Below are 18,527 nucleotides of genomic sequence, written 5' to 3' on the forward strand. Positions count from 1 at the left end.
GCAGTCCTCAACTTACAACCTTTTGTTTAATCACCTTTCAAAGTTACAATGGCACTGAAAAAAGTGACTTATGAACATTTTTCACACTTAATGATTGTTGCAGTATCCCTGTGATCATGTGATCAAAATTCTTGTCATCCCCTTTTGCGACCTTCTGACAAGCAAAGTCAATGGGGAAGCCAGATAACAACCAGGTTACTAACTTATCAGCTGCAGTGATTCACTGAACAACTGAGGCAAGAAAAGTTGTAAAATGGGGCAAAATTCACTTAACAAATGTCTGACTTAACAATTTTGAGGCTCAATTGTGATCGTAAGTTGAGGACTACCTGTAGTTCAGACATTCAAGTGAAAGCCTGCTGTCCTTAGCATAGGTTTTACAAGGTACATTTTCTTCATTGTATGCATAATTAACTCTTTTTCTATAAAATGTCCTGACCTTTCACATTTTGTTTCCTGGACTTGAACTACTTTGAGCTGTTCTTGGCGATGAGTAAACTAAATCACGCTTCATATTTTAATGGGTGAGTATATATTTGCAACATCCTATGTTTTGTTTTGGTTTTTTCCCCCGATCCCAGCTAATCCATTTCTATAATCTGCATACCAGATGCCGGCAGAAAATATTTATTCTATAATTGATAGAAATCATTTAGAAACTCAGCAGGGGCTCTGAACAACAACAAGCCTTTCAAATTTAATACTAATGTGCTTTTCCTCAAATATAATTGCCTCAGAAGATGAGCACAATGACGAATAGTATTGTATTAGTTACAGTGGGGTGAGTTTCTAGCAGCAGCTTGCATAAATCTTGAAAGCGATAAATTACTGATTAAGGAAACCAGTAATGATCTTTGATTTTTCTTCCCATTCTCTTTTCCCTCTTACAGAATGTTGTCCCTTTCTCCCCACAAAATGACCGTGTCATTTCCAATCAGGCAGCTCATCCAAACATGAGGACCTATTATTTCTGCACAGATACAGGGAAGGAAATGGAGTTATGGATGAAAGCCATGATAGATGCAGCTCTTGTACAGACAGAGCCTGTGAAAAGGTAATGTAAGTTGACAGCCCCATAGAATCAGCCAGTTATGGTTCCGGCCATCATTGCATATTGTGAGGAGATGTGTTTTGTACTTAAGGTTACTGGACGATCCAAACGATGTGTCAATCTCCCAAGGCTTCTGTCTAGGTTCAGTTGTTTTTTAGGAGACTTATACTGGTGCAGACTGTTGGAGAGCAACTGTCCCAGTTAGAAGGAGGACTCAAATGGGGAGTTACCATGTTTCCCCAAAAAAAAGCCCCACCCCCCAAAATAAGCCCCAATGAAGATCGTCAGCTAGACAGATATATTTAGTACCGTATTTCCCCAGATATAAGACCAAACTGGAAAATGAGCCCTAATACATCTTTTGGAGCAAAAATTAATATAAGATCCGGCCTTATTTTTGGGGAAACACGGTAGTTTGGGCCTTCTACATTAATACAAGAGGGCAAGGTCTGATGACCCCCCCTCCCCCATACCTTTGAATCTTATCTGGTCTTTCCCATGCAAGTCTGCCAGTCTGGGGAGATTCCTAGATTCTAAGCAGAGAACAATAAAGCAGCTATCCCAAAGGTGTTTTTTCAGAAGGCAACTGGACTTTATTTTTTCCTTGAAAACTTTTCACTTCTCATCACTTCTTGGATGAGAAGTGAAACATCTATAATGAAAAACCAAAGAAAGTCCAGTGGCCTTTTGAAAAAGCACCTTTGGGACAACCATGACCTGGTTGATTTGAGAATCTCCGTAGACAATAAAGTAGCTAGTCTAAACCCTACATGTCTGGGTCTGGGTCTGGATCTGGTTGTTTGTGGCTGACACGGGCATTTTTTTAGGACTTGGGAAGCAGACAAATCTATGAACAGTAAAGATACTCTGTTTGCAGCTTGCATGCTACTAAGGCTTGTTCCATTTTGTCAGTAATAGAATGAAGAATTGCAGAGGCGATAAGTGGATTTTAATGGGCTGTTGCCCTATTTTGTAGTATAGTTTTATGTAGCAATAATTCCTTGCAATACAGTGGTACAGAGCTAAGGTGACTTTTCCCTTGACAACCAAGGCTATAAATTTCATCCATAATATTGTTCTCATGGGTTTAGCAGGCAGTACATGAAAACTTATGTTGGCCTAGATTGTTCACATTCTAGCTTCTGCTTACTGAACTGCAAAGTTGCTCAGGATACATAAATAATAAATTAAAATTAGATACTGTATTCACCTCAAATAAAAGATATTTTACTATTTTTGTTATATTTAATATTTCCATGCTCCAAACAAAACAAAGCAAGTCGTTCTAACTGCAAAACCAACTAAATGTTTAATTTACTTTGAATAGGATGTACTTTCCCTAATTGGATTTTTGGCTGTTTCTGTTAAAACACTGTATTTATTTTCTGTTGTTTACAGTTTATGATTAAGCTTGATAATGTTTTAGGAAAACATTAGTGTCTCAAGAATGAAAGCTTTTATTTAACAAAGTTATGAATTTTAGTTTTGCTTCTGAGCCCTGGGAATTGAAAACATGTCAACTGCAAAGGAGCAAAATAAAATCCCAGCCCTCTTTCCCTCTTCGTATTTACTGCCCTGATTATTTGCAATAGCTGAAATAAGTAGTGCTTTTCGGATTGGACTTGGATATTTTCATCTCCATCCTGAAAGTTGAAAAAAATCAAAATAATCGTATTTTAAGCTATTTTAGAGCGAAAATGGTATCTAAAGCATAAAGGAGAAGGAACCTGAATCCTGCCTTTTTTATTCTTATACTTTTCAAGTTGAAAATAACCATTTTGGTATCTGAAAAATTGCTATTATTACTGTGGAATAAAAAGAGTTTTGCATTTTTCTTATTGAACCAGTAACTCATAATTTCTATTCTAAATCTGTCTTTTTGTATAATACTGTACAGTCTGAATACAGTGTTATAACATAGCATATTTCTCTAGACGTCTATTGTCTTAGTGAATATCTTTAATCTACATTTTCCCAAAATTATTTTCTTGTAGTCTGTTATAAATGTTGCTACAGTGTGTGTGTGTGTGTGTGTGTATTTGATTTTCTTCATTTTGTTTATAAGTAGGTTCAGGTTTAATAATGACCGGAGAGGTTTATTGAGAATAAATAATGCACATTGTTTTGAATGAGCAAATTTGACATTCAGACAATGAAATAAATCCTCATTTGGCTATATTTCTGATTGTATTTCTGATATAGTTAGGTAAATTGAAATAGGTTCTTTACAAAATAAAATCTAACTTTTCCATTTAAAAAAATTCTATTTTTATATTGCAGTTATTTTCACTTTTATATTAAGAAATTATTTCATCAGTTATGGCATATAATTCTATTAGCTTATCATACAATATTGGTATAATATTCACTGTTGCAATAATGATGATGAGGATGAAGAAGAAGTTGGAAGGGACCTTAGAGGTCATCTAGTCCAACCCCTTGCTCAGTCAGGAAACCCTATACCATTTCAGACAAATGGTTGTCCAATCTCTTCTTGTTTCAACCAACATTGTTTCAACCAACAATGAAAACTTGTTATTGTTCAAAATAGCTCTATACTACAGGTTTTTTTTATGATTATGCAGTATTCGTAGCATTTCTCAGATATTGCAAAGTGTCTGAAATATATGATTAAATCAAATCAGTTAAGAGTAAAATAGGAATAAAGGGACAGTCAGAGAAGGAACTGTGGACTAAAAGAAGAGCAGGGAAGAAATTAAAATTAAGGGACATTATAAGTGAAGGTTATGGTTTTAGCCTAGGCCAGGGCTAGGCAACCTCAGCTCTTTTATGACTCATGCACTTCAACTCCCAGAATTCCTGAGTCAGCTATGCTACCCCTGGCCTAGGCTATTTGATACAGATTGAATAAAGCAGAATAAGAGAAGCCAAACAAATAGATGATCATCATCTGTACCAGCTTCTGTTCTCAAAATAGGCTTTTCCACTCTTCATCTCTGCTTTAATTTATAGCTGTAAATTAGTGTTGGCTGAATAGTGGTCCTGCTCAGGCTGCATAAACCATCAGAATACGTTGAAGGATTTTATACAGTGACTCCATTCATTCCAAGCACTTATGAACATAATCCACCCTGTTTGTTTTACCTTCAGTGCACAGACCAAAAGCATTTAATGAAGCAATCAGTAAATAGGAAGTGCTTTTGTCTGTCCAAATTGCAAATGAAGACATTTTCAGAGAGTTTTAGACTGATGCATTCTGTGGTAGCTCCTATTTTAGTATCTATAGTGTGAAAATGCGAAAACAAAAATAAAGCTTATGTAGAAATGACTAGGGCACCAAATGAAAGCAAGTAACAATTCACCATTAGTGAAAGTTCCCTGGGTCCCTTCATGCTACATATTTTCAGTTAATAACATCTTAAGTTAGAAGTAATGCTACCTATTCTAAAACCCAAAATATTCCAAAGATGTTTTATTTCCCCATAACTTCCTATTTATCTACAGGAAAAATTTAAGGAAACATTTTCAGAAAACTAATCTCCTCATGCTCTATTTTTCCCTCCCTCTTTTTTATTTTTCTGGGCCTTCACATTCCAATTTAAATTAAACAGTCGATGAAAGGGTACAAAATATAAGGATGGTGTGACTGTAAGAATCCCCATACCTCTTGATAAAGCTGGATGACTTAATAAACAATGGCATTCTTGTTGTACTACTTAAGTACTTTGTGACTTAAAACAAAGTCGTAAGTCTAGGAAAAAAGTGGTAATGAAACTAAATTGGCTGATGTATGTGATGGGCCACATTCATCACATAGGTACATGTGCCAAAAGATAACAAAAGTTAAGTTTGAGGTTCAAAAATAGAAGTGAGACTTTTAGCAGAAGGCTGAGACTGGAAAAAAGTAGCATTCAGCACTTTTTACTGTGGGGCAAAGAAGCAGGATTAAGATAGAAGAGAACTGGCCTGGTGCGCCAGTTGCGACCCTACCTGGACCGAGATGCCCTACGCACAGTCACTCATGCGCTCGTGACCTCCTGTTTAGACTACTGCAACGCTCTCTACATGGGGCTGCCCTTGAGGACCACCCGGAGGCTTCAGCTGGTGCAGAATGCAGCCGCACGAGTTGTGATGGGGGTTTCCCGATACTCCCATGTAACACCTCTACTCCGCGAGCTGCATTGGCTTCCGGTTGCCCTCCGGGTGAGATTCAAGGTGCTGGTAATGACCTATAAAGCCCTAAATGGCTTGGGTCCAGGATATCTGAGGGAACACCTGCTGCCAGCATCAAGTTCCCTTCGTCCAGTGCGCTCCCACAGGGAGGGTCTTCTCAGGGTGCCGCCGGTAAAAGATTGCCGGCGGGTAACGCCCAGGGGGAGGGCCTTCTCAGTGGGTAAGCCTGCCCTCTGGAACCAGCTGCCCGTAGAGTTGAGGACTGCCCCCGACCTCCGTTCATTCCGCCGGGACCTGAAGACCTGGCTCTTCGAGCTCTCTGGCCCAGGCTGAGAATTTTAACTTTAATTTTAATTTTAATTTTAATTGGGGTTTTTATTCTCTCAGGGACTATTATAATCTTTTTAATTGTTTTTAATTTTTGTATTTCTTGTTTTAATTCCCTGTAAACCGCCCTGAGTCCTTCGGGAAAGGGCGGTATACAAATCCAATTAAATAAAATAAATAAATAAAACAGCGTTTCCAGGGAATGTACAACTGTATAGAGGTAGAAGAATAAAGTACAGCAAACAGGTACTTTCATCTCACACAGTTTGAAATGTCAGTGAAGAATTTAAGAAGGATTATTAGCTTAGAAAAGGAATGAACATGGTAGCTAATCATTAGTAGGACGGAAGGAAAATGTAAATTCAATTAAGGAAACCTGAGACTTGAGGAGCTCCTACGTGGTTTGGGCTGGAAGAAACATAAAAAGAGTAGAATAACCCTGAAGAGAAGCAAAAGGAGCCAGGATAAAAACTATATGATGGTTTCCAAGGGAAAGAAGTAAAAATGAAACAGTAGTTGGTGATGCAAAAAAACAAAAGGGGATGACCTCTGCTTTAGCCAAAGGAAAAAAAGACCTTGAAAGAACTGTTGTAATGAAGTTGTTGTTGTTGGCTGCGAAGTCGTGTCCGACCCATCGCGACCCTATGGACAACGTTCCTCCAGGCCTTCCTGTCCTCTACCATCTTCTGGAGTCCATTTAGGCTCACGCCTACTGCTTCAGTGACTCCATCCAGCCACCTCATTCTCTGTCGTCCCCTTCTTCTCTTGCCCTCAACCTTTCCCAGCATGAGGCTCTTCTCCAGTGAGTCCTTCCTTCTCATTAGGTGGCCAAAGTATTTGAGTTTCAACTTCAGCATCTGGTCTTCTAAAGAGCAGTCAGGGTTGATCTCCTCTAGGAATGACCGGTTTGATCGCCTTGCAGTCCAAGGGACTTGCAGGAGTCTTCTCCAGCACCAGAGTTCAAAGGCCTCCATTCTTTGGTGCTCAGCCTTTCTTATAGTCCAACTTTCACAGCCATACATTGCAACTGGGAAGACCATAGCCTTGACTATATGCACTTTTGTTGGCAGGGTGATGTCTCTGCTTTTTAGTGTGCTGTCTAGATTTGCCATGGCTTTCCTCCCCAGGAGCAAGCGTCTTTTAATTTCTTGGCTACAGGAGTAGAATACACTAAAAAAAAATACCCCTCAAAAGTAAGACTGCCTGAAATGTCAAGATGAAGAGAAAAAGAATTGGTTGATGAATCCTGAATATTTTGAGAAAGAAACTTAGATTAAAGAGATTATAACTGAAAGCAGAAAGTGGGGGAGGAACTACGTGATTTTTGGATTCATACCAAAATGTACAAAACGGGACTGGGCTGACTTTCTAAGACCCACTTCCTCAGTAGTTTCCTGAAGATGTTTTCTGAAGGTCAGCTGACGTTGCTGAATTGTGTTGATGCTGAAGCCAGGTGCCTAAAAGAAAGAGGACCGCTTGAAAAATCAGCTGAGCCAACGGTTGTCTGAAAGGTCATAACTCAGTAGGAACTATAGACTGGAACTATAGAGCGACTCGGAAGGAAGGAAGAAAAGGTGGATGGAAGCTGAAAGAAATGAGCCTGAATTTTAAAAAGCAGTTGACCTTTTTGCTCAGTTTTTCTTGGGTACATATGCTGACCATGCAGCTCACGCTGTTTTCTAAAAGGATACAATTATCATACACCACAGACCAAGTCAGCAAATACTTGCCGCAATTATAATTCCTAACGCCACAACTGTTTTCCAGAAGACAAATAACTAGAATTTCACCAAATAATTAAGATGTCGGTGACCAGGAGACGTTCAAAATGTATTAAGGTTCCCCTTTAATATGCTGAAACAGCTGGCCCTGGGAATTTGAACTAGTTACTTCTAAAGATTGCATTTTCTGAAGAGACATTTGGCTTTATATCAGTCAGGATTCTGAAGTCCTTGGCAGATAAAAAGAAGCCACAAAATCATACTTTTCCATCCTCAGAGGAGAATGTTGCATTGCCTTTTTATTTCGTCCCTTTATGTTGCCATTTTGAAAATGGAATTCTTTTCCCTTTAAGAAAAAATACAGAAAACCGAATTTTAGAAGGTTTACTCCTTTGAAATGTTTGACTTCTTCAACATACAGATGTTTGATATTCATTTCAACAATACTGATAGATAGAGGGGATATGATCTACAAGTATCACGAACCAGTTAACATTTTGCAGTCCATTGTGTAACTTAAATAAACATAAATGCAAATTTCATATGTAGAAATACTAAATACACCTGTACATTTATCACTACCTCAAATATCTAAAATTAGAATCAGGCACAGATCAGGTGACTTTTTTTAAGAAGATTGTTAGAGTGTATCTGGTGTGTTATTTAAACTCAGACATTAGTTTTATTTGATCCTTGTTGTTCTGTGTTGATCTTTGCCTTCAAAAGGGTTATAGATACCTCTGAGTCTGGGAAGGGATTTAAAAAGATCACCAAACAATTGGACAGCAATCATTCTGCTGTCTGGAAGATCAACTACAAGTGGAGAAGACAATCACCAACTTGTCCAAGCAGGCAATCCCAAAAAGTTCAACCAGGGAGCAGAAAGAAAGATGTTGAAAGACATGTCTAAGAACACCAGAATTTCATCATATGTCCTACAGGTAGCTCTCATCACTATTGTTGTCAAATTGCACGAATCTATCCTTAGAAAGGGACGCAGTGGCTCAGTGGGTTAGGACGCTGAGCTTGTCAATCAGAAGGTTGGCAGTTTGGCGGGTCAAATCCCGAGTACCGCATAACAGAGTGAGCGCCTGTTACTCGTCCCAGCTTCTGCCAACCTAGCAGTTCGAAAGCACGTAAAAGGTAACAGCGTTCCGTGCGCCTTTGGCGTCTAGTCATGCCGGCCACATGACCATGGAGATGTCCTCGGACAAGCGCTGGCTCTTCGGCTTTGAAACGGAGATGAGCACCGGCCCCTAGAGTCGGAAACGACCAGCACGCATGTGCGGGGGAACCTTTACCTCTACCTTATCCTTAGAAAATGGGCAAATTACATAAATCATGATAGGAGTGTCAGGAGGAAACCTTTGCTGACCCTAAAAATATCAGGTCAAGACCAACGTTTGCTCATAAAAACCTTGATGAAGACTAGGACTTCTGGAACAATGTGCTCTGGATGGACAAGGCAAGGATGGAATTATTTGGTACAGCACCAGAAGGACATGTTTGGCAAAACTCAAAAGATGGCATTTCACCAGAACCCGATACCAGCTGTAAGGCACAGTAGAAGAAATATTGCCTGGGGCTGCTTTGTTGCATCGGGACCCAGGCACTCATAATTCACTATGAATTCTTCATTGTACCTTGAGAAAACGTCAGACCATCTGTCAGAAAAGAAAGAAGACTTTGCAACATGACAACGACTTGCAACATTTGAGTAACTCCACCAAGGAATTGCTGGAGGAAAAAATGGATTTTGAGTTCTGGAATGGGCAAGACAAAGCCCAGAATTAAATCTAAATCGAGATGCTATGGGGTGATTTGACCCAAGCTGTGGATGCAAAAAAACCCTCAAATATCACACAGCTGAAAAACTTCTACATGAAAGAGTGGGGGGGGGGGAAATATCCAGTGAGTATCAGGAACAGATAGGCAGTTATAAGAAACATTTCCCTGAGGCTGATTCTGCCAAAGGAGCAATACCAGCTAATAGAGCAAGGTTTTACTTAACGTTTTCCACAGAATACGTTTTTTTTACGGCATCAATGATTGAAAAGTCAGTTTTCATAGTTTTTTCAATAACATCACCTTTACCTTTATATGTGGTTTGAATGAAGATAAAAAGATTGATACATCCGCATGCGCTTAATTTTTTTTTTAGAAAAAAGACATGGTATGTACTTAGTTTTTCTATGACCGCAGCTTCATTTCTGCTTTCCTGATTAGATACCTGCTTTTGTGTTTCAAGTGTTTTGTTTTTCTTGTTGCTTTGTAAGCTGTCGAGGGTACATTTGTTTTGAGGATTCAGAGTAAAATGCATGGGATCAAAAAGTAGCTTCTCTAATTGAAAATTCTCCTTTTTGTGCATATATTTAAAGCTGAAGACTTCATCTTATGGGATAGAATTTTGAAACTCTTCTGGGCCTTTTCACAATGTACGGAGTAGAATGCAAAGTGCCATTACATCGTCCATTTTTTTAAGGAATGAAATGCCTTATATTTGGGCAACCTGTTTGCATGGCATTGAGAATATGTAAAAAAAAATTGCTTAAAGCTTAGACTTCACGAAAATTCCTTTCTTATTAGGTAGTTCATTGATTGTGCAGAAAAGAAATTGGATGTTTCAGATAAAAGCCTTCAGGTATTTTATCATGTGAAGGGGCAGTATGCATTACCCAGGATCACCTGGGTTGCTAAGATCAATATTTAGCAAGAGGTCAGATTCAATGAAAGCAGCCTGGAATAAAAAAGCCTGGTCAGATTTGATAGTTAAAGGTAGTCCTCGCTCAACGACAAGTCTCTTAGCGATTGGCTGAAGTTACGACAGACTTCTCCAGAGCTACTTACAACCTGTTTGGAAGTTCCTACAGCCACCCTGCAGTCACACGATCGCATTTTGGGTCTTTGGCACCAGCTCGCATTTACAGCCGTTTATAGTATCCCACACTCACGCAACTACATGTTTTTGTGGGTTTTCCCAGTTTCTGACATTTACTTCTCTTTTCTGTCAAAAGGCCCATTGGGAGAAACGGACTTGTTCAACCAGATTCCAGATTTGTTTAACAACCATGCATTTGTTTAAAGACTGCCAGAAGAAATGTTGTAAAATTGGGTCATTGTAATGGATAATGCATAAAAAAGGTGGAAATGTGTGCCACCACTTCATTTTATAAAGGCAGCAGTTGTCTTCAACAGAGCAATGTGTGATACAAAAACCGTTAGCAACATTCCTAGTCCAAATTGTGGGGAGTCCATGTGGGATAGTGGTTCAAGTGTTAAATTAGGATCAGGTTCAACATCTCCGTCATGGAAGCTGACTGCATGACTTTGGGCCAGTTATTTTTTTTCCCAGCCCAGAGTATTTCACAGGATGGAAATGGAGGATGTTCAGTGTGTATGGCCTTGGGCTTTTGGAGGAAAAGTGGGATGTTATTTTAAAAATATTATCATACATACTTTTATTAACCACCAGGTCTTTGGAATGTGGTGGTATATAAGTACTGTTAGTAAATCAACAGTTCTATGGTACATCAGCATATGAGATACTGTAGGAGTTTTCTGGCTGTCCTATTCCATAATGGATATAATAAAACTGGCCAAAGTTGGTAATGGTAATGACCTACAAAGCCCTACATGGCATGGGTCCGGAATACCTTGGGGAGCACCTGCGGCCGGCGTCAACTTCCCTCCGCCCAGTACGCTCCCACAGAGAGGGCCTCCTCAGGGTGCCACCGGTCAAAGAATGTCGACTGGTGGCCCCCAGGGGGAGGGCGTTCTCTGTGGGCGCGCCGGATTTATGGAACCATCTTCCAGTCGAGCTCCGGATGGCGCCTGACCTCCGCTCCTTCCGGCGCGATCTCAAAACCTACCTTTTCGAACAAGCTGGCCTGGCCTGATGGGATGGGGTTGGGTTTTATTAATCTGTTTTAATCTATTTTAATGTGTTTTAACTTATTCATGGGCATTTGTTTAATCGTTTTTAATCTTTGTATCTTGTTTTTTAATATGTATTGCCCTGTTCACCACCCTGAGTCCTTCGGGAGAAGGGCGGTATACAAATAAAATTAATAAATAAATAATAAATAAATAAAAGTGTGGAAGAGGGCAATCAAAATGATTGGGGGTTTGAACTCCTTTGCTGTAGCAATAGACTACAATCTTTTGGACACTTTTGTTTTGTAATTTGAGGTGGAGACAGGCATATCATAAAAAAAGATATCTCTTTCATTCAATAGATGGGCAGAAAATGGGAGGAAGAACATGCATTGCGAAAAACTGTGATGGAGTGATGACGTGTTTATTCTGCATAGCATGGAGAAAATAATTGGGAAGAATTTTTTCTCTTTCTCAAAACAGGGGTTCATGGATCATCCATTGAATCTGGTTGGAAGAAGATTTAAAGGGAAAAAAATGTCTTCCCATAGTGTATAGTTAACTTGTGAAATTCATTATAGCAATGGCCACCAACCTGAATAGCTTTAAAAAGGGATTGGATGACCGGCCAATTAAGAGCTGTTCATCCTGAAAATTTAATGTCATCTCTAGATTAGGAGCAGCACGTATCTAAAACGGGTGTCAACCTGCCGGCCCGGAGGCATCATCCGGAAGCCATGCCCACCTCATTGCCGGCAATGGCAAAACAGTCCCAACACGTCTCGTGACGTCGCGAGTTTGACATGTCTGATCTAAAAGGTACAGCAGGAATGTGTTGGGAATATAATAATAGTCCTGCTTATGAGCACCCCAGAGGCATCTGGTGGGCCACTAAGAAGTAAATTTCTACCTTAAGATACTGACTTTGCTTTTATCAATCAGGCTATTTTTTATGCATTTATATCACCATATATCATCTGGAATTTCAGGGTCCTTTTCTAGTTACATGAGATTGATACTCAGATACATCTAAAGTGACACATGTAGTTTTCCCCAATAGATATAGATACCTATGATTCTGTGCGGCAGTGGCTATGATAAAATAATTACCTCTTTTCATATGCATTGCCATATAGCTAATAGTTGGATAAGGGTCAGCAAACTGAAGTGGAAACTAGGCAAGAGAGAGGTGCTGTGTATAAGTAGTTTTCAGAACTAGAAACTAAGGTGGCATTTATTAAACCTGTATGCCAGCCGACTCCCAATGACTGGGCAGCTCACAAGAAAAATACATTTTTTAAAAAATACAATCAGAAACTGAAATAAGGAATAAAAGTTAAGAAGATGACAAAAACTGGACCGGAACAAAAATAAATTCACACAATCCATGGGACCATTCCCTCACCTTTACTAAAGCCCTGGTGAAAAGTCAGGTCTTCAAGCTACTTCAAACCGGGGTGGGGGGGGGCTGCCCAAATTTCAGAGGGGAATGTTATTCCGGAGGGCAGATACTACTATAGAGAAGGTGTACTTCCAGGATCCTGATATATGCTATTCCTTTAATTGAGGGAACCTGGAATGCACCGACAATACCAGATAAAATCAGCCAGGTACATACTAAGTCATCTGGCCTTATGCCATGAAGGGTTTTGCAGGTAACAACTAGCCTCTCAAATTGCACCTGGAAGCAAATTGGCAACTAGTGCAGCTTGGGAAGCAGAGGTATTACATGGGCATATTAAGGCATGTCCATCGCTACCTATACTATTGCGTTTTAGACCAAAGGAAGCTTTGAGGTAGTCTTCAAGGGCAGCTCCATGTAGAGTGTATTATAGTAGTCAAGCCATGTAGAGTGTATTATAGTAGTCAAGCCATTCAAGCAGTGAGCAAGGCATGGGTAACTGTCTGAAGAGTTTCCTGATCAAAGAAAGGCTACAACTGGTGCATCAGATGAAAATGGGCAAAGGCCAAACTGGGCACGGCTGCTATCTGCTCCCGGAGAATTGTAGTGGAGAAGGTAGCAGTCTCCTGAAGGAACAGGTGCATAACCTGAGGGTTTTCCTTTATTTATTTCAACATATCCCTGGAGACAAACAAGGAAGATATTGAGCCTAACTGGATTCAGACGCTAATAATTTATCAGTTGGGTTACTGTAATGATCCACATTTTAAAAAATGTTCAAAGCTACACTGCAGAATGCAGCTGATTCAGTGGAGGAATAATAGGACCATGTAACATCCAATCTCAAAAACAATAAATTTCTTGCCTATCAGATACGTGGTCAATTTAAGGATCCAAGTACATAAAAAAAAACCAACCCTGGAACCAGCTAGCTACAGTATTTAAAGATCAGAGATCCCCAATCTTTCCAGCTTTGTGAACTGCTAGAGGGGGGGGAAAGGGACGGTTTTGCACAAGTGGCTGGCAAGCGCGCATGTGCAGCTCCATTTGCGCTCATGCAAATGGAGCGCGTGTGGATGTGCTCACCCGCTGCTTGCACAAGTGGGGAAGCGCACGCTCGCCCTCCGTTTCCGCGGCCCGGTTGCAAACAGCTCACGGCGCACTAGTGGGCCAGAGCCCAGAGGTTGGGGACCCCTGTTTAGATTACAGGGGAAAGGTCTACTCGGATTTATGTTGGAGGATTCACCTCATAGTCAGGAGTCAGATTTTCTTAGGGGCAGTTCCCCCACTTATGAAACTCTTGTTTAAGTGGTTCTCATGCTATCTTTTTAAAACATGGCTGCCCACCCAAGTAGAACGGCAGCTATTCAAACCCAGTTGCTTGTTAGGTTTCCCGTTATTTTCCTGTCCTGCTTTTTTCAAAAATGAAGTTCGATAGCATCTGTGTTTTTTTGATAAAGCTTATATTTGCCTATTGTATTTGTATATCGTTCTCAGTGGCTGTCAAGAATGATTGCTGTTTTGCTGTGATAAAACACAATAAAACAGTCATATTAAAGATTTGTTTTACTGTTACCTTGTAAGCCATTCTATTTGATTGGAAGCGAACCAGAAAAATTAAACGAGTAATGAAATGAACAAGTACAACTATGTGCCGGGGAATTCAAGAAATGGGAGAGCGGATGAGGGACTGAATTAGGCATGCATGGATCCCCTGGCTGGTTCTTTCTTTGGGACCCGCAAAATCAGCTCCAAACACAGTTGTTGAAAACTAATATTTTCTACTGTTCTGTGATGAAAAGGCTGTAGTAATAAGCCCTAAAACAGACATGTCAAACACAAGGCCCGGGGGCCGGATGCGGCCCGCGAAGTGGTTTCATGCGGCCCGCGAAGCCATCCTGGAAACAGTGAGGGAACGGCCCCCACTGCCTTGGCCCTGGCCCAGAGACCCTCCTTCTGCCAGAGACCCTCAGATCTGTCCCACTCCTGCCCAGGCCCCCATAGGCACCCTTGATGCGAACGATGTAGAGCTGGCCACGCCCACCCAGTAGGCCGCACGCACTCTAGCCACACCCACCCAGTAGGCCATGCCCACCCTGGCCATCCCCACCCGGCCCCCTGAGGGCAACCGCAATGCTGATGCGGCCCTCAATGAAATTGAGTTTGACACCCCTGCCCTAAAATATAATTAACATGGTTTTAAGAGCATAAGAACCATCCCTCCCAATCCATTTTTGGTTGGTTTGTTTTTGCCCTTCAAAAATCACTCAAGCAAGCAAGTCAAACTCTGTTTTAAGGTGGTCTCACTACTTGCAGGTACAGGTAGTCCTCGGCTTATGACCACAACTGAGCCGAAAATTTCTTTTCCTGAGTGAAACATTTGTTAAGTGAGTTTTGCCCCATTTTATGATCTTTCTTGAGTGAACCACTATATTAATATTAATAAAGTTGGAAGGGACCTTGGAGGTCAACTGTGGTTGTTAAGTTAGTAACACGGTTGTTAAGTGAAATCTGGCTTCCCCCATTGACTTTGCTTGTCAGAAGGTCGCAAAAGGGGATCACGAGACCCTGGGACACCGCAACCGTCATAAGTATGAACCAGTTGCCAAGTGTCTGCATCTTGATCACATGATCATGGGGATGCTGCAACAGTCATGCGGATGAAAAACGGCACCTTTTATCAGAGCCGTTGTAAGTTTGAACTGTCACTACATGAACTGTTGTATGTTGAGGACTACCCGTACAGGCCAGTTGCCAAGCGTTGGAATTTTGAACACGTGACCATGGGGATGCTGCAAAGGTCACAAGTGTGAAAAATGGTCATAAGTCAGTTTTTTTTCACTGCTGTTGTAACTTTGAACGGTCAGGAAGTGAATAGTTGTAACTTGAGGATTGCCTGTGATTGCATCAGTTCAGCCATTTGCACGATGACCTCTTCCAACTGATGGGCTGCACCGTCTGCACCGTCTGCAAGTGCAGGGTGTTCTGGAAGAACAAAATGGCTCACTGTCGGAACAGACAGAATTGTAACCTGCTTCCTAGTGATGTTGTTCTCCATGCATGTTTCTTCTTCTTTTTTTTTTAGAGCAGACAAGATTACTTTTGAAAACATAGCGCCTCGTGAACTAAATAACATCCCAAACCACCGAGAGCTAATTAAACCAGAGGCTCAGAACAATCAGCGGAACAGAGAAGGATGCAAAACGGAAGAGAAGAAGTCTTTAGAAGCAGAAAAATACGGATTTCAGAAAGTTGGGCATGACAGACCCTTAACCAAAATCAACAGTGTAAAAGTGAATTCCTTTGGATCAGAATATGGAACTTTGCCAGCCAGCGTGGCTTCATCAGGCCATTACAGGCCAGTTCACTTAAATGGGTCAGAGAAAGCTGTCAACCTTATTCTGGGAGATTCCGGCGATGGGATCCATCACAACGCCATGCACTCCCATATAGAATCTGAACGTGTCATCCAAAGAACTAATTCCATGTTGCAGTTGGAGCAGTGGATTAAAATACAGAGAGGGAAAGGACAAGACGAAGAAACAAGAGGGTGAGTAATTTCAGAATTCATGAATATCTGAAGCCTTAATGTAGGTGATGATTCATTTTTTTGTGCTGTGGAATATTAATTGGATTTGGAAAGATTCTTGAACGTGTTACAGAATATTTCAAACAGGCTGTGAGATGCTAGCTGAAACTATAAAGAAATGATTTATAATTCTCCTTATTCCAAATGTCTGTGGCTAGGAATACGTATTATTCGTGAAGAAAGGGTCATCTTAGAAGGATCACTCCTTATTTATTTTTTGTTCAGCTCAACTTTTCTGGATTTTTTTTTTAAAAAAACGATTATAGAAAATTGATAACCTGGCCTCCCTAATTACAGTTTTTAATTCTATTTTTCTACCAGTTGCTAAGTCCCCATGATCTTGGGTGAAACTTTTCCTACTATTACTGATGGTGATAGATTTAAATTAGAATTTTCTTCAAGAAAACCACGTGTTCCCGTTTATTATTTATTTGTTAACACATTTCATGCATATGACTGGGCAGCTAACAATTAAAACCAAATAAAAAATGAGTAAAAATACAACCAGTAATTAAAAACGTAAGTAATGTAACAGCATAAAACAGCAGCTGAGAACAATCAGAGCATTTCACAATCAATATAAGCATGATGTGGGACTCCCACACTATCAGGGCCCTAGTCTTAATGGCGAAGATGTGTTTTTAAGAGCTTTAAATGTAACCACCCACACCCTGAATTGGTTTACAGCAGTCAACTAAAGGTGCAAATTATTTGTCTAAATCATAAACAGCATATCTTTAACTTTGTGACAGGAAATACCAACATGCCTTTGAAGTCTATTGGGAACATGAGTAATGCAGTAGAATATTTCTGAATTATTATTGGTATTTTATACACAGGGCAAGACATTTTAATGTGAAACAGTAGCAGCTTTAATATAACTGTTAGTGGCTGGCTGATCTAGGGAATAATTTAAGCAGAATGTCACGGAATTAACGTTTTTCCTGTGCTCTCGGCTTTTTCTGTATTTACAGAAAGAACTACTTAGAAACATGAAAATACATGTTTTTAGTATTTAAAGGCTTTTAAAATGTGTCCCTGATGACTGAGCCAGTTAAGACTGGAATATTTTGTTCTGCCTGACAAGAGATAGAATTTTTAGGAGGCCTTAGCGATACCCAATTTTGATTGTTCCATTTTGGTGTAAAATATTATACTCCAGTAATTAAATTTGATAAAATAAGTACAAAAATGTGGATTAATTTAAATCAATGAGGCTTAAAACAATAGTATAAGGCAGTGGTGGCAAACCGATGGCACGCGTGCCATAGGTGGCACTCAGAGCCCTCTCTGTGGGCATGCACGCCGTTGCTCCAGCAGAGTTCACCAGAGTAGTGAGCACGTGGCGTTTGGAAGCGTCAGGGCAGGAAGTGAGCGACCAAGAGGCGTTGCCCCCCTGGGGATGCCCTGGAGATGGTGAGGGACTGGCCCCCGCCACCCTGGCCCTGGCCACGCTCACCCAGTCTGCCGTGACCACTGCAGCCACGCCCACCCAGTGGGCCATGCCCCCCTGAGAGCACCACAATGCTGATGCAGCCCTGGCACTTTGGGATAAATAAGTGGGTTTTGGGTTGCAGTTTGGGCACTCGGTCTCTAAAAGGTTTGCCATCACTGGTATAAGGGAAATGCAGATCTTGCAGGAAGGTAGATATAGCCGTGATTGGGGTTTTTAATCACTGGGAAATTAATTTTTTCAGGCAAGGAGTCTTCGGGAAGTTTTCAACTTGGCTTGCTTATAGGAAAGCACAAGACAATCTTTTTCCTAATCCTGATACTAACAGGAAAACCTATTGACCAAAGTCAACTCAGGAGGAACATTGAACATTGAGTACAGTCAAGCATTCCAAAGGTGCTTTTTCAAGAGGCAACTGGACTTCCTTTGTTTTTCCTTGGAGATGTTTTGCTTCTCATCCAAGAAGCTTCTTCGGTTCTCAGAAGCTTTTTGGGTGAGAAGTGAAACATCTGCAAGGAAAAAACGAAGAAAGTCCAGCTGCCTTTTGAAAAAGCACCTTTGGGACAACCATGAGCTGGATGATTGAGAATCTCCATAAACATACAGTCAAGCCTGCTCCTTGGATTTCAAGGAGGCCAACGTTAATAAAGTCAGAGCAGAAGTCTTAGTAAACCTACAGCAATGATATCTTAATATTGTAAGCCGTCCAGAGTTATTCTGTGGTAAGATGGGTGGAAAATAAATAAATAAATAAATTTTCATGGCAGGAGGCTAAAGAAATAGAGAATCTCCTTCTTAAAGGGGGGAAAAGACCCTTCCCCTTTTAGAGTTAAAAATAATAGAGCTACATTATCTCTGCATGTGTTCCTGATATTTACATCTCAATGTAATTAATGATTAATGTGATTAGAAATTATATGATTGTAGCAAGCCAGGTTACATTACATTACTCTATTATGTAATGAATGTGTCAAGGA

At 40.5% G+C, this 18,527-nt stretch overlaps 1 protein-coding gene across 10 annotated transcripts in view; it reads left to right on the forward strand.

The window, feature by feature from the left end:
• The window catches only part of PLEKHA5 (pleckstrin homology domain containing A5), a 201,445-nt gene that overhangs the window by 125,465 nt on the left and 57,453 nt on the right, over window positions 1–18,527 (forward strand). For 9 of the 10 annotated variants that reach the window (XM_081331230.1, XM_081331224.1, XM_081331229.1 and 6 more), the window contains exons 9-10: window positions 939–1,054; window positions 15,594–16,058. In XM_081331230.1, the coding sequence (XP_081187356.1) occupies window positions 939–1,054; window positions 15,594–16,058 (581 nt within the window). Of the gene's footprint in view, window positions 1–938; window positions 1,055–15,593; window positions 16,059–18,527 lie in introns of those variants that run through there. The other variant, XM_081331228.1, reaches the window with a different exon arrangement.

This window comes from Vipera berus, assembly GCF_964194415.1.
Source record: "Vipera berus genome assembly, chromosome: 6".
NCBI lineage: Eukaryota > Metazoa > Chordata > Lepidosauria > Squamata > Viperidae > Vipera > Vipera berus.